General features: G+C 43.2%; 1 protein-coding gene across 2 annotated transcripts in view; it reads left to right on the top strand.

Moving 5' to 3' along the window:
* SYN3 (synapsin III) overlaps positions 1 to 16759 on the top strand; it is a 166505-nt gene that overhangs the window by 117358 nt on the left and 32388 nt on the right. For both annotated transcript variants that reach the window (XM_062491288.1, XM_062491287.1), the window contains one exon: positions 15023 to 15085. In XM_062491288.1, the coding sequence (XP_062347272.1) occupies positions 15023 to 15085 (63 nt within the window). The remainder of the gene's footprint in view (positions 1 to 15022; positions 15086 to 16759) is intronic.

Below are 16759 nucleotides of genomic sequence, written 5' to 3'. Positions count from 1 at the left end.
TTGGACCCTTTCAAATGCACTTGCTAAGGTGCTAGCAAATTCTCAGTTCTGCTTCTTGCCCTCTGCAGTTTGCTGAGAGGACTGAGGATGTGGATTTGATGGAATCTGTGCTTAAAGAATTCACCGTTTAATTCCCTGTTTACACAGAGCCCTGGCACTCAGTACAGACCTAAAACAAGGATTATTTTTAATTTTAATGAACTAGCACAGAAGGAGAGAGTTCTTTGCCTTCTTCCTTCACATAACAATTCTAGTCCTAATGAAGGACTCCACACCAAATATAATAGAAGGAAGAATTATTTTTCCTGTGTGCCTGTTGTTTTCCTAACAAACATATGTGTTTGTTTATTTTTAGATTATAAAATGCAATTATTGTGTTCTCTGAAGTGCACAAGTAAAATTAAAAACATGTTGAGTCAACTTGCTGCTTAATTTATGTTAATTAAACTATTCAATGAGAAGGATGTTCCTAGTTAGGTTGCTCCAGTGGGATCTGGATTTTATTCTTGGATCTGCCATGGATTGCCTGTTTGATTCATGGCAAGTCATTTAATCTCCCAGTGTTTCAGTTCTTCATTCCTCAAATTAAGATAATTCCCCTTCATCATCTCTGTTTTGAGAATAAATGCTTGAATTGGGGTGTGTTTTGCACAGTATTCATCATAACACACTCTAATTTATAATCATATATATTGATAGTAGGTCATCTTGTCTCCAAGAAAAAAACATCTCTACAAGTTCTTCCCAATGCATGGATTTGAAAACAGCTATACTTTCCACCACACCCAGACAGGCAATGTCAGAGCTCTGTCAGATCATGCTCAAAACTGAGTTTTCATCAGTGGAAATATGCTGATCTCAGGTTTCCAAATCCTAGGCTTTTATTCTGGAAGTTAAGAACTCAAATTCAAGAAGAGCTTAGTTCTTTCATTGCATCCTTAGACTTATCTAAGCTAAGGAGTGTATGAAATCTCATCAGAAGTGTTACTACAGATCAGGTCCAGGCCTGTGGGTTAGGTAAGACAGAAACTCTGGCTTGAGCACACTTGGCCAGCATGCCTGGGAAAACTCAGTGTCGTGTGAATGGCTGAAGGACCTGCTTCACTCTGATTCTTTCTCACATCTCCACCTGTCAAATAATTAATCTCAGAATAGCTTACACTGGGAGGATCTACTCCTAGACTTCCTCAGGATCTACCTCTGACTTGCCAGGTAAGAGTTTAGGAGCAGTGGCAATTTTCTGTCACAATGTGGTGTATACTCATTTGGATTGGCCATCTTCCCACTGCACCTGCACTCATCTGCTTTCCTGTTTTTTCACCAATTGTGTTTTGCCTGGGTGTTTGCATTCTGGTTTTGCACAATGCCTACTGCATTGAAGACCTCAGCCATAAGCTGGCAGCACTGAAGCATCAGTTACCAGAGGAGCTGCCCTCTGTTTTCAGTCAGTGCTGACTTTAGTTGAATCATTTTCTCAAGCTGATTGAGTCCATTGAATCCTAGTTCTAAGCCCTCATTTCTCCAAATCTGGGAACGTGGGCTGTATTTGCAGCAAAGAGGGTGAGCAGGAGCTAATGCATGATGGGATTATGCTTTTCTTTTATCACCTGGCAGCACTCTGACAGACTGCATTTCACTGTCATCTGCAGTCACTTCAAACCTCCAAAAAAGGCCATGGTGTCTATGGGGCTTCTTCCCTTCTTGCTGCCTGTCTCCCTGTGCAGTGTAAAGGGCCAGCCCTATGATCTTTTCACCTGCAAAAAGTGTCAGTGCTGGCACACTTCTACAGACTAAAACTCCTTTCTTCACTTGACATTTATTGTACTATCTTTTGCAAATGTGAGACACATCTGAGATTCACAATGTGAGCTCAGAGTGACAGTGCTTTGACTGCCTGGCCTGTGCTTGTGCTGCTATCTCACAGGAAAAGAGGAGTCCCAGCCTTGCACTACTACCAGAACACATGCTGGGTTTTGGCCCCCCACCCCAAATGGATTTCCACTAAATGACACACTTCCCATAGCCAACCTGGCAAGCAAAGCCCCTCCCAAGCATGACCCAAAGGGCTACAGTACCCGTTCTCTGCTGGTTTTTGTGGCCATGTTCACAGAGAGGAACTAGTGAGGAATAGCAGGAACACTAATAATTTTTAATGTCATCTGAAGTCACTATAAACCCCATTTCCTTACAAAAGTTACCCTCTTTATTGCTGTATATATTTGCCTAACTGTATTTTAAGGTGCATCATGCAACTCACCATGCTCATGAACAACACAGACCTCTCTGGCTGGCTATTGCTTAGGGGAAAAGTCCTGGCCACCAGCTGGCACTCCCAGGACAGATAGAACTAAAGAGGCTGAAGTAGAGGTCACTGAGTTTCAGAGCTGGTTCAGTTTGCACCTGGGTATTTAATTCTTCATGTCGCTGGTTCCTTGCTACAAGCAAAGGAGGGCGGTAGGAACCAAGGATCAGGGTGTCCATGGGCATCTGCCTCCTGCAACACTTACACTGAATTAAAGCAAATAGCCCCTTCTTCATCCCATTTAGGCAGCTCCCTAATAATTCACACCTATTCCATACAGCCATTTCTGTCTTCCTACTGATTCACTGAAAAGTTCCTGCTCACTCTTTCCGTAAACTCAGCATCCTGTCTTCTGTTGAACTTACAAGCCAGATGTTAGCTTAGCCAGTGATTAATACTTTAAAAAGGTCAGCTTTGAATTTTGCTGCCAAGTTCACCCACCTCTTAGGGCAACTCCTTATACATCTTCTCTTCCCTTCATAAGATATATGCAGTTGAAAAATATTAAAACTGATATACTACTTTATGTCTTGAAAGCACATTAAAAATAATCTTGGGTGTTGGGAAATATTTTAAGGCTGTGCTTGGAGAAGAAGGACCTGTTTAATCCTCTTCTCACATGGATTCCTTGTAGCTCTGAAAATCTAATCTCTGGCTCTCTATGCAGTACTGTGTACCACCTAATCACCTCTCAACCAGCCCAGTGGATCTAAAGAAGTGAATTAAATATAATTAATGTCATCTTTCTGTGGGGACACAGAAGGTTTACATCAAATTTTACAAATGAAGGGTCCTAATTCTCCCTCAGTCCCAATCCAGACTTTGTAATCTTGAACAAGTAGTCTCACCACATTAACACTCTCTGTCACATACTGCACAGCTTAGCTTGTTCCAGTTCTGTTTGGGCTTCTGTGTGTGCAGCATCACCAAAGCAGCTCTGCTCTTCATCAACAAATGCAGAGTAACCGTTTTGATAGGTAATATTTCAGAGAATTTGATGTTGGATCCTCTCACATCGAGAAGTACAGTTAGGAGCAGGCAGATTTTGCCTGAGAGTGTTTTGTTTTCTTGTTTCTTTTGAAGTAAAAGAGGAAATGTGGGAATCATTTCTAAATTGCCCATGCTCCAGAGTGACAGAAGAAACCCAGAAACAGATAAAAAAACAACAGCTGGAACATATTGTGGTACAAGGAAGCAATTAGCTTATGGCATAAAAGAATGAAATCACATATAGAAGTAATTTCTGTCTCCTGGCATTACTTGGCAACCTGGAAACTTTGGGGCGAATGAGGTCCGTGGTCCCAGGACAGTGCTGGTGTGGCATGGAGATGTGCCACCCTAGAAGGAAGAGTCCCAGCCTGTCCTTAATGACCTCATCTGAGACCTCACAGATGTGTGGGAAGAGACGAGAGAGAGGAAGGGGTCAGTGGCTTCCCCCTCTCTCTGAGCTTTCCCAGCACTGCTCCAAATTCCTGACAAAGCTGGCTTCTCCCTGCAGTGGGGGCACTTCGAGGCAGCTTTGGTCCATGTTCCCCTGGGACCTTGCATCATAAGCTGTGTGAGTGGCTGCAGTCTCTCAGCTGTCCTTCTACTCTCAGTCGGCCTCAGCTTTGGGCATGAAAGGCCATCTCCATATGGATTGCTTAAAAGTTACATCACTGAGCAATAAAACGGTGAAAATACCTCAGGGCAGGAGAGGAATTTGAGATAAACATTCAGACGTTGCAAAAGCAAGCATGGCCTCATCAGAATGAATGAGCTGACTCCCATTGCTCTGATGTGGCCAGGGCTCCAACCCTTCGGTGCGCGATGCCGATGCCGCGCTGCCGCAGTGATGAGCTCAGGACAGCGTCAGCCATGTGAAGTCAGACAGCTGGTTTGATGGATGCAATCACATTTCCTGCCCCAGTTACAGTTTTACCATCCAAAGCCTCGATTTAATCAGCGGCTGTATCCGTAGTGGGATTTGTTTCAGGAGGGATCCCATTTACCACTCCCGGTTTCGGAGAGCTGGTTAATCCTTCCGTGGGGCAGGGTTCACATACCATGCCTCATAAACTCCCTGTGTGAGGATTTAGGAAGAAAGGACAGGACTTGTCATTATCACCCTGTGAGCAGGCATAGAGATACCCAACCATTAACTCCAACTCCATCAACTTCTCACAGGTGGAGACCGAGGTCAAAAAATACACAACAGCAGCCAGATCCATGTAGGCCAACCTCATGCTCCCTCCCCAGAAGGGTCTGGGAGCATAAAAACCCAAACTGTCCCTGCATAGGCCATCTATGTGTGGCTTTTTTGACATATTCATCCAGGCCTACATTTTCCAGCTCCAGACTAGTACATCGTGATGTGCTTCATGAGTCTATCAGCCCAGAGAATCTCCACACAGTGTCCCACTGAGGTTATGGAAAAATTTGCTGTGTACAAAGGATCAGAGCAGCGTTTGTGCTTTTGGGAACCCTTTCCACCAAGGACTATCATTATCCCTGTGTGGTGCAGGATCATTTTAAAATAATTTCACTTAGAGCACTCCATGGAAATCCCCTGCCAGTCACCCTCCTCACATGCTTTTTGTTCTGAGAATCAACAGGCCTCAAAGGTCAGTCTCAGAAGAGGCCACATCTGTACAGAGTTTGCTTTTATCCCCACAAGGGTTCCCAAACAATGCTGGTGCCAGCCGGAGGTTTGCTGAATAGTATGAGAACCAAAGGCTTTCTTTGCCTTCTGTTCATCCATTAAAACCCCGTGAGTCAAAATTTAGAGGACAGGAGTGGGAGCTTTAGGAGGCTGTGGTTTCTCACAAATGCCTAAAGCTAAGTAGTGATGAGAAAGTTAAAAAAAAAAAAGTCTGCAACCCATCACCAGAGCAATGCCACAATTAGAGACAAATCCAACATGCGCTGCTTTACATTTATGTTGCAGACAAGCTAATTTAACTAATTAGGGCTGTCTACAAAATGCATATAAAATAGCACTCTGTCCTCAAGGCCCAGTATCTGAGATTCTTGCTACTGAAGTCCAAAACTGCACAGATACATAGTGTGGACACCTGCTACATTCCGAGGATGGAATTAGCCAAGCCACTTCTGCATGGGAAGTTTTGAATATTTTCTTGATTGTCCCACCCACAACTGATGGATGAAAACCAAAGAGTTGAGAAGTCTGCAAGGATAAGTGTACACAAAACTCCCTTTGATTTCACATTTAAAGAAACAAAACCAAGAAAAAAAATGAAAAATCCAGTTGGCTTCTCCCATTTGAACCTAATTTTTTACACATTAATTTAACTTTAAAGCTTTTATGTAAGCCTGAACAGTTAAGGTATGATTTATCTTCTTTGAGAAAGCAAATTATTTTCTTGTCTGTGCAAAGATTTGTTGTTTAAAAGGTACTCCTGCTCCCCTGAAATTTGGTCTGTGTATTTTGATAGCAACATTTTGGGCAGCACAGAAACTCTGCAGAGTTCAGCTACTGCATTACTGAGGTGTTGGCACTACCTCCATGAGAATGAAAGCCATGACCACAATAGAAGACTTCAGCAACTAGTTATGAAAAATAATTTAATGGCATGAAATTTGTTGGGAAGAAAATAGGTAGAATTGTATTAAAGAAACAAGTTTTTAAAGAAACCCATCTTTCCAGACTAGTTTTAGGCTTTGACTGTCCCTGGTTCTACCTCCAACCAGACTGCCTGGCATGAGCTCCTCTGCTGAACCCAGTGTCCTTCTTTTGGGCACATCCTCAGTTACATCCATGTGGGTTTCTGCCTACATTCCAAAATCCAACCTGGATCCTGCGACAGCCTCAGTACTGTGCCTGGGAAAAAAACAAATGCCTTCCTGTACTGGGCGTGGACCAACTCACTCACATTTGTCTCATTTATCCCTGAGAAGTGGAGATATTGCCTCAGAGATGAAATCAGCCCAGGTCTCCACCTCTTTTTCCAGTAAAGGGTGAACTCTTTCTCTCTAGACAAACAGAAGGAGTGGGCTCACAGAGACCACAGCATCCTTTGCCACTCCAGGCTGGCCCAAGGTAAAGAAGAGGGTCTATGTGTTACTCCAAAAGGAATTTCTCTGCTTCCTGCTTCTCACCATTCCTGGCTGTTGCAGCCTGTGGTACATCAATGTGTGCTCAGCAGGGGAAAATTGCTGCTGGCCGAGGTGGTGGTTGTGAGATGAAAAAGGCTGGTCCGCACAGTGTTTTTTTTCTGTCTTCGTCTGAATGCTTTCACTTCAGGAACCCCTTCCTTGTTACAGCTGGGAAAGATGTAAACAGAAGCCAGTCCCAGCTGAAAATAACTCTGCCTGTGTCTTGTGTAGAGCCTGCTTGATCTCCCTTTTGCTTTTTGGTCCTAATATCAAACTAGGTTCTCTCTCAGCACTGAGTTTGCAGACGTTTAGGAGCACAGGTCGCTCACAGTTTCTTCCACTTCATTGGGAGCTCTTGTGGCTTTAGCAAACAGGTGCAGCAGGATTGTGTCTTTTCTCATGGAAGGGGACACAAGAGGGAGACAAATACCCAAGTGGTGCCAGTGTGGAACCATGCCCTTGAAGACTAGGCAGGAAAAATGTATTTCTCAGCTCTTGAGAGGTTTCAAGGTTTTGGATATCTCGAAAATCCTCAAGAATTAAACATGGAGAAATTAAATGCATGTCAGAAAAACTTCCCTTTTGCAGTCTGAAAGTGTTCCATGTCCCATTTGGACTGGGGTGGGGGCTGGGGGAAGAAATTAATTAGTGCTCATTCACTGAATCATTGAAACATGATACTTCCACCTTTCAAAATATAACATTTGCCCCCTGGGACCTCATTCTCTTTCCCAAGCAATTGCTGAATTCAGAGAGATTGTGAAATACAGCCCTTCCTACAGTTTTTGGCTCCTACTGAAAACATGTAATTTGAAAGTTCCCAAGAAATCTCAAAAAACACAGAGCTAATTCAGACATGGGATACAATGGCTGCCTTTCATGTCCTTAATGTCTCTGACATGAGCCAAAAATTAGTCTGGATAAACACAGAAGATTTTTATCTGGAGAAAGAAGCTCGAAATTGTGAAGCACAAGAATGAGGATGTAGGAAGAATAGAGCTCATACCTGGCCCCCACCTGCTCTAGGTGCCAAAAAAACACACCACAACAAATTCAGTGTTAAGAAGAGCTGTTGCCAGTGTTTAACTCCATGTGCAGCCCAAGTAGGAGGTAAATCCATGGAATAGTATTTACTCCCCAGAGCACAAAAAGCAGGGGATGTGTATTCCACTCCAGACCACATTAGCAAAGTATTTGAATTCCTGCATGATCCTAAGGGCTCAAAAAGCTGAAAATATGATCTAGCTGTGAAACAGAACAAACTGAGCCCATAGTTCAAACATTTCTCTTGTGAGGCAATACCTGACTTTCCAGGTCAGCGGGCAAAAGAAATGTGGTGTAAATATCTGTGGCTGTAAGCCAAAAAAAGATCCACTGTGAATTCAGTCTTAAAAAGGTAGTCAGTGGGAATTGTCATATGGGAATGGTATGACATCTGGTTGCATGAGATAGACCATTTGTGTATGCAACCAAAATGAAACACCAATATGGGAGCAGATGAAGATAATACATAATGCAAGATAAGAACTACCCTCCTGCTCAACCCAGTGAGGCAGACAGAGGCTATATTAACAGCAGCAAACCACAGAGTGCCAGGCTCATTCTCCAGCAGCTGTCATGGCCCAGCCACAGCTGTGCTATCAAGCTCTTCTAGCCTCCAGTGTTGTGTGGGGCATGCCTGCAGACTTATGGTGGTTCCCTGTTGTGCTTGGGAATTGCTTGGGAGAAGCTTATTCATCTTGAGACACAATATGCATGCCAGAGATTGGTCTAACCATTTAAAGTACAGGCAAATCAGGGCCAGTGTCCTTGCTATGTCATTGTTCTATTTACTTGTATAGATGTGGCATGAGATGCCAGCTGCAGGGTGATACTTCCCATAATCCTCATTCTTCTTTATGTCCAAAGTCCCTCCTGAGGCACTAATCAAGATTATTAACTGTGCTTTTAAAAAAGTATAAAGAATGGATGTTTCAAAGAAGTCCTGCTGTGACTGCCTGGTCCTCTGTGCTGCTATTTCTATAGCTTTCAATTCTGAAGATTGGCAAGAAGGAAGGAGGCAGTGATTCATTGGCCAAGAGCTTTCAGGAGCCCAGAGAGTGTTTCAAATGTCCCAGTACCCCATTGCCTGTACAAAGGAGCACCCATGGCTCATTGCTCATGCCAGCATCTGGCATGGCAGTGCCAGTCAATGCACGTGGGCATTGGCACTTACAAGGGCATGAGGTTTAAAAGAAAACTTCAGAGCCATTTCTGTGGCAGGCAGGTATTTCTCAATGAATGTACTAATAAGCCCAAGACCTGCTTCTCTCTTTACACTGACATAACTTCACCACTCTCAGATGTGCTACAGAAGTTTGTGGAATCACAGCTAAACCCTTGGAGTCATGTGGGGGCCTCCCAGCTTTGCAGCTGGGGCACACAGCTTCACTGTGTGTAAAAGTCGGGGTGAGAACCACATACACTTTGTCCTTTGGTGACAGAAAATACCTGCAGCAGACTGTGTGGTGAGATTAGATACCAGCAGTAACTGGGGCACGATTTGCTTCAGTGAGACTTATTGCAAAAGGTTGTTTCCCTCTGTGAAGTTTAGGGAACTTTGTTCTCTCCAAAGAAACACCGTGCTGCCCATTTTGAAACTAGTGAGAATTCGGAATTTTCCCCCAAAAAAAAAAAAAAAGGGACAGTCAAGCCTGCCAAGTGAAGAGAGGTTTGTTGGTCAGTATTTTGTGAACCTCAGGGATTCTTAGAAGAGCAATGGCTTTGAAGACTCCAGCATAAATTCACAAAGAATTTTCCCATCTGTCTCCTTCTTATATCTTTTACCGCAGCTTAGATGCTACAGTTAACAACTGGTTTTCACCATCTCTTCCTTTGCGATGTGTTTACATGTGGGATGGAATTTTCCAATTAGAGAAAAATACAGCAAAAGGCACACAGTTCGGGTCAGGGGGAAAAGAAAACTCAAGAGTTTCTTCTTCATTTTCACTGCATCCCACAAAAAATATTTGGAAAATTTCCTAACACCAAGAGTTGGGAAGAAAGCAAAAAAAGGAAAGATGAGAAGCTTCCTTAAAGGCACCACTGCAAAATAGCTAAGTCAATGTCATGAATTAAGGAATTATAGAAATTTTCTATGTAGTCATAGAACCTGTAAAAAACCTGCTTGTGATTTGATATGTGTTAATGGGGATTTATTGACCAGGACTGCTAGATATATATGTGAATACGAGCACACACATACTGCATTTTGGGGGTTTTTGCTGAGCACCTGCTTGTCTGGATATGTTCATATAATTGAAGCTCCAAAGGAATGAGAATAATATCAAATGCTCACACTCCTATTCTCCACTAGAGGAACCCAAATACATCCTGTCTCAAATAAAGGAATTATGTAACATTAGAGGTGGAATCAATGACAAAATGTTCCAGTTTGTTCTTACCCTTTTTATTCACTTCCATGACCCATTCTAACCGCAGCAAGTGTTAGGAGCCCTGAAACATTGGTCTGTGGTTTGTTTACTCGAGGATGTGGGAATTAAGTCATGCTGCTGTTGGGCTTGGTGGTTTTTTTGTTGGGTTTGTTGTTGTTGTTGTTTGTTTGGTTTTGTTTTTTTTTCTTTTGTTGTACTTTTTTAAAACAATTGGAGAAGCAAAGGTTATTTTCTGACCACTCTGCTGCCACCTCATCCATCCACTGCCTTACTGCTTCAGATCCCACCTGTATAATGCTGTCATGATCCAGCTGACATTGAACCCCTCCTGTCACAAGTATCTCATTGCTCTTCTCATCACACCCCCTATCTCCTCCTTCCTCCTGAGGCCTTTGCAGATACCTACTCCTCCTCAGGATTTACTTCCGCTGTCTTGAGGCCCTCTTTCCCCAAATAATGATTTTTTTTCTTCATTGTGCTCTAATTACAATAGAGTAATCAACACACAGGTGTGTGTCCTACAGGAAACCATATCACGTGCAGCCCTGATCTTGCCATGCCTGCAAGGCTGGCAGGCAACTGATGCTGATCTTCAGCTCAGTTTTCTTTTTTTCAGCTCAAGATTTTCGTAAGATAGTTCCATAAACACAGTGACATCATGTCATGACATCATTCTTTTCCTGTAGGTTTGAATCAGCTCACTTGCTTTTACAGGAAATTATATGTTCACAGCTCCTTCAACTTAATGGACACCAGGGAAGTGCCACACACATTCCTTCCAACATTTGGGTCTCAAGTGCACAAACAACATTCCCATCATCCATTAGGTACCCACCCAAAACAGACTTTGTCATCATACAAGTGAAAGCAGCTAAATAAACATAAAAATCAGGTTTAGAGAATAAAAATAAAAATATTGCTTCTGAGGGAAGGGTGAAGGCAAAATTACAATACCTTGTGCAATGGGGCCTTCTGGCCTTGTTGAAAACACTAGATAATAGTGTTTTAGGTAATACAATACCAATGCCAAGAGACCAAAGTTTTAATGACCCCCTCTCCTACCACCCCAAAACCCTCCTAATATTAACCACGATGCAATTGCAGCCTGTAATATTCATTTTAGCATTGATTAGAAGAGTTTTGCAGAAGAAAGAATAGTACTAGAAACTGAAATTTCATTATATAAAATGAGCTAGATAATGTGAACTAATGCACAAAACTACACATAACAGAAGGAGATCAAAAGAGATATTCTACTTTGTTCATGGACTACAGGATAGTACAAAAAATCACAAATTTAAAATAAGCATCTCTCATGAGGGTCTCAGTGAAATAGAAGAGTCAAAAGCATTGTATTTAAGGGTTAGATGAGGTTTTATAGAATCATCAAATGTTAAGGGGTTGGAAGGGACCTCAAAGATCATCTATCATCCCTGCTGCCATGTGCAGGGACATCTCCCTCTAGACCAAGTTGCTCAAGGCCTTGTCCAGCCTGGCTTTGAACACTGCCTGAGATTCCTTCCTTCAGATCAATTTAGATCCAACTCTGTTCTACTGCTCCACCAGTAAAGAACAGAGAAAATATTCATAAATGTACAAGAGGTACTGAAGCCCTCATTATTTCTTGGAAAGGAGGGGCAGAAGGTAAAGGGGAAAGTGTCACAGTTGACAGCCACATGTTTTCAAATAAAGGCTAATGTGTGCATACCAGCATTCATTTTACACAACACTGCCAAAACTAATAAACCTCAAAGTCATTTTTGCAGTGACACTACAGGCAGAGCAGAGCCCTGAAAATCAGGGGCTGAAATGGTACTCTTTGGGCCATTGGTGTTCTAAATTGGAAATAACTTCCATGATTCTCCCTTCACTAGTACCAAAGGCATGGATGAGTTCCTAGCTCAGGTTTCAAACTGCTGTTTGACTCCTAACAGGCCTCTACGTACACCAAGCTCCAGACATTTATGTAATCCTTGGCACCTCAAGGCTTTATCACAACCTCTGGGAATATATTTGTAAGATTTTAATTCAAAGGGTTGAGTTATGCATACGAACTAGCACCCTGCGTGTGATCACTGAGCTAGCTGTAGCACTACAGGCACATCCCAAAACCTGCCAACCTCATCTATGACAGTTCTGTCAACAGTTTATGTACATTTTTAAATGATCAAAGTGTTTTTCACTATTTTTCCGAGAAAAGAACTCTTGCAACACATAGCAAGACACAGATATATGTCTTCACATGATTTCAGCGAAAACATGCTTTTTTTATTAAAATGTGGTGCTATTCTGTGATTATATCTTCTTTCCTAGGAAATTTGTGACTCAGTATGTGTAAATACTCATCTCAGGGGTCTGCCTTCCTGGTGGCTCTGGCCACCGCAGAACTTCTCATCGTGTTTGTGTGTGAATTGCATCAGAGTTGTGTGTATAATAGATTCTCCCTACTTTTGCCTTCCCTGTTCATCTGGGTACTTGCCAAGTATGTTGGCCACCTTAATAGCAACTAAAAATGGACTTGAGTCCCAGCAAGGCTCTGATGGAAGCTGGAGGTCTCCCTGCTGACTGCAGTGGCATTCAAGCACTTCCACCACTTTAGCAAGGGCTTTCCAGGGGGTTCTTGTGGACTCTGCTTTAGTCCTGTGGACTGTGGGGAGCTTTTGATACACTTCACTTCAGCACAGGCTAAGGGCACTCCACTGTCACTAGGATAAACTCATTCTATAATGCAGCTCTGTGCATGTGCCATGCTCTCTCTCCATAAGGCAGGTTCATGTACGTGGAAATCTGATGAGCCTTCAGTGCCAGAGGCAGATCCCTGGCTAACCATGCACAAGCATTTCTCTGGAGCCACAGCTTTCCCAGCAAGGCTACCACGTGTTCACAGTCTGTATCCATCTCACGTCAAGCCCCAAGTGCTATGCCTAGGCCAAGCCACGTGTCACCCCAAAATGCCCCTACATGGGATGAGACAAAGCCTCAGTAAGAAAGCTGAGCTCATATTTCCAAGAAGCAAAGAGGAAGAAGTTTGAGCAGCAAGTTGTCACTACCGATGGTGTTTTCCAGACTAACAGTAAACTTGGGTTGTTTACTGGATCCCAAACTTTCTTTGCATGTATACAGGAAAACAGATGCTTCCCACTCCCGGGCCCCATGCCCAAGCGGGCTCCCTCAGCAACATCATAGGCAGGGGACAAAAAACAGGGCAGCAGAGACATTGCTTCCTGCCTCTGTCTGCTTTGAGTGGTGAGAGAGCATTATCTATCTCACACACTTCTCTGGCCTCCTTGCCAGGGTCTCAGGCGGGTTCACAGCGTGCAGTTTACTTTTCCTGCTCTGTAGGAACAGCTGCTGCCTCTGCTCCCAAACAGGGAACAGAGGCCAGGGCTTGCAAGCACTTTGGCTCACACAGGGTGCATGGGGCAGGGATGAGAGAGCTGGGAAGCGAGCCACATCTCCTAGAGCCTGAGCAGGTGGATGGCCCAACTACTAGGTTACCTTTCATCTTCCAGCATTAAAGGCCTGGCGTGATCCATCCAGAGCCCTATCTGCAGTAAGCCTCAGGTGCAGTCCTCCAATAGATTCATTTATGCCAGCATAAGTTAAATTTCAGGCTCTTACAATGAATTAAAGAGGCAAAGGTGAAATAGAGTACAAACTCCTGTGCCTAGACATAAACTTAACCATTTGACTTCAGGATGGTCACTTATCAGGCTCTTGCCTCTTCTTCTGAAGCAGTGATGCTGGTCCCTGCCTGTGCCAGGACTGTGATTTATTGTGCCCTTCTGTGGTCTAAAGAAATCTTTCTTCAGCTTTCTGTCTGAAGAAAATGACACAGGCTGCTTGAGGACGTGATGCACTCACTGCCCCCCTCTCCTGTGACATTTCTTTATATAAGCAGCTGAACAGCAAAATATATCAGTGTTCATTACTAATTTTGTTATTTATAGTGAGCTGCCACAGATGGAGACTGCAGCACCATTCTATCTTTAGGGCGTAGTGCCTGCTTGTCGGTACAGACAATTGGTAATTAACACAAGAAGAAGTTGTTTATCTATTCTCAAAGTTAAACAAATAGGAGACCCATTTATCCATCAAAATTCAACTGCCTCCCTTAGCCAGATCTCCAGGCTAACTGCTTAATGAATAGAGCTCATCATTTTGGGCACTTAGGCAAAGATAAAAATGTCTTTAAAGGAAATTAAATATGCAATAAAAAGTAACCAGCTATATACTCAACAAATAGCATTTAGATCAGAAGAATCATGAGCACAAGACAAGATGAAGGTCATAGGGATGCCAAGTAGAGGTGTAGAAATGTACAACCAGTACACAGGGGAAATGTGGTACATATATCCTACTTACTCCTGACATGCTCACTTCCTACCAGTGCAGCCACCCAGGTCTGAGCTGATCACTGCAAGTGAATCCTTGCATGAGCATGAAACTGGAGAAGAAAAGGCAGAGAGGGTACTTGCAGTTCTTCAAGTAAAATCCCACATGTGCTCTAAGATGACCTTATATGCCTTGGCTGGTGGGACCCTTCCCAATAGAAACACCACACAAGCCAGGGAGAACATATGACTTTTTTTTCTTCTATTTTTATTGCTGATTCCAATCCTTCTTTGTTTTCTTTTATTCACTATACCCACCCATGAAGGTAGAGAAGAACAGGCTTTATGAATAGATGGACTCTGTGAGTTGCACCTAAGGGTTGGCTCCACTTCTCTCCTTGTCCCCCCACCTTCCCTGTGGATGGGAGGAGTGCACTCACTATTAAGGCCAAAGCAGTCAGTGTGCAAAGGAACAAACAACCCTTGTCTTTCTCACCATGAAGATGTTTTCAGCATCTGAAAGTGTTCACTTACTCAAGATTGCAAGTGCAACAATGTTTTACATACATAGGGATGCACACAAATCCTTATGTACAGGGTGGGAAAACTGCTATCACGCAGCAGAAGTGGGTCAGATCTGAGGAATTCTGGCAGGCCTCTATTTTCAATCATATGGAATCCAGTAAAGCACAATTTGCTCACTGCCCCACCATCCAGACAAACTTTATTTGACCTTTTTGTTATCCAGTTTACAGCATCCAGGAAGGGGGTAAAAGCTACTAAATAAAAGAAAATTATTCCTAATACAATGGCTGGAAAAAAATGACTAATGAAAGGGTCTTTCTTTTGTCTTTCAGCTCACAACTCCAAATTTTCCTGTAGTGGTCAAGCTGGGACATGCTCATGCTGGAATGGGGAAGGTAAGTAAAAGAAGAAAAAAAGAAAAAAAAAAATATATATATATATCTGGAAACAGATACATATGTGGCACAGCATTCCTGTGATTACACATGGCATGTGACCAGCCAGCCAAGGGGTTAAACCTCCCCACAACCTATCTGGGTTGCACTGGCTGTTCCTGTGGGAGAAAAGGCCTTTTTCTGCTGTCACACACTTGGAGACAGGCAGTGGGATTGGGTTGGAGGCTGTCTGGGATGTGGGAAGGGGGGTTGGTGAACCGTGGGGGAAAAGCTGGCTGAGCTGAAGTCATTAGGCTTGTCTTTTATACATTTTCTCTTCTCCTGAAAGTGGAAGTGCTGTTCATTCAAGCACCTGAGAAGTGCAGCTACACCCCATAGCACTCACAATGAGGAGCTGTGGCGCTGGGCTTCTTGAGTGCATTATGATGACCTTATTCAAAAAATGGGAGCCCTTCAGTTATTTTTTTTTCCTCCTTGCAAGGAAGAACAAGACCTTACAAAGCAGAGTGGCTGGTTGACTGCCAAGGAATCCTGAAAAACAGTTCACTACCCAGAAGGACCTGTTTGTTTTTCCCTGGCTCTCTGGGATCTTTATTCCCCCAGTGAATTAGCAGCCCCTGTTTCTTGGGGTGACTGGGCTCCCCACTGAGGCATCACCAGCACTGTCCTGCTGCACTTGAGTCTCCTCTTTCTTGCATATATCTTTTCAAAAGGCATCCCCTATCTGTATAAAACTTGATTTGTTCAGAAGTACAAAATTGAGGCATCATTTCTGAATCCAAGTGAGTGGTAGATGAACTTAGTAACTGATACGCCTGTCGCAGTGCCTCCCTAGAGCAGACAGACCTTCTCCTGGCCTCACGCTTTGCCTAAAAAATATATATAGTTACACCAAATTTAAACTTGGTACAGTTTGTTTGCTTGTGCTCTGGAAACAGAAGCCCTTTCTGGCTTGCTGCATTGCACATGGAAGGTATAATAATCTTTCTTGCTTTGGTTGCAATATTCCCCTGTCTAGATGGTAGCTGCTGGGGAGGAAGTGGGCACAGATCCCTGTACCAGTGGAACAAGGATCCTTCAGCATCAAGGAACAAGCATGTAAATAAGCAGGAAATGTTGGTTAATATATTGGTGCTCCCTATGTTAAGCAGGCAGAGGTGTCATTGAATTAGAGTGTGTTCAGACAGCCTAATGGTGCACGTAGGGAGCCACTAACTTGTTCCAAGGAAGAATTTCATTAGCAAAAACCAACCAGGACAAACAAGGAGAAAAACCTTTCCCTTGAGACCCTACAAGCCTGCATGTATCTGTCTGCTCTGTCATTTCATTTAGTGTGTCTCATGCACCAAAGATCCTTAGTGGCTACAGAAATGAGGGCAGAATCAGAGAAAAATACTCCAGTCTTAACAGCATTTCCAGATAAAACTCTCAGCAGAGCATTTAGTTATTGTCTTCTGCACCACACACCAGATCTTCTTCCACCTCATACTCTCCCTCCCATTTTATTCTTTAATTACGTTGATTTTTGCTGTCACAAGTTATGGAGGAAGAGAGTTTCTATTCAGACTCCTGGCACAATTGTACTCAGAGGTACAAGGAGGGTATGTAGGAAGTCGTTCCAGATAAAGATAGGCTAACAGCCAGCATCTTAGAAGAAAGAATTGGTCTGAGGCC

This window comes from Cinclus cinclus, chromosome 4, assembly GCF_963662255.1.
Source record: "Cinclus cinclus chromosome 4, bCinCin1.1, whole genome shotgun sequence".
In the NCBI taxonomy this organism is placed as follows: domain Eukaryota; kingdom Metazoa; phylum Chordata; class Aves; order Passeriformes; family Cinclidae; genus Cinclus; species Cinclus cinclus.
The sequence above is the reverse complement of the archived record's forward strand: the minus strand, read 5'-3'. Positions and strand labels throughout refer to the sequence as shown.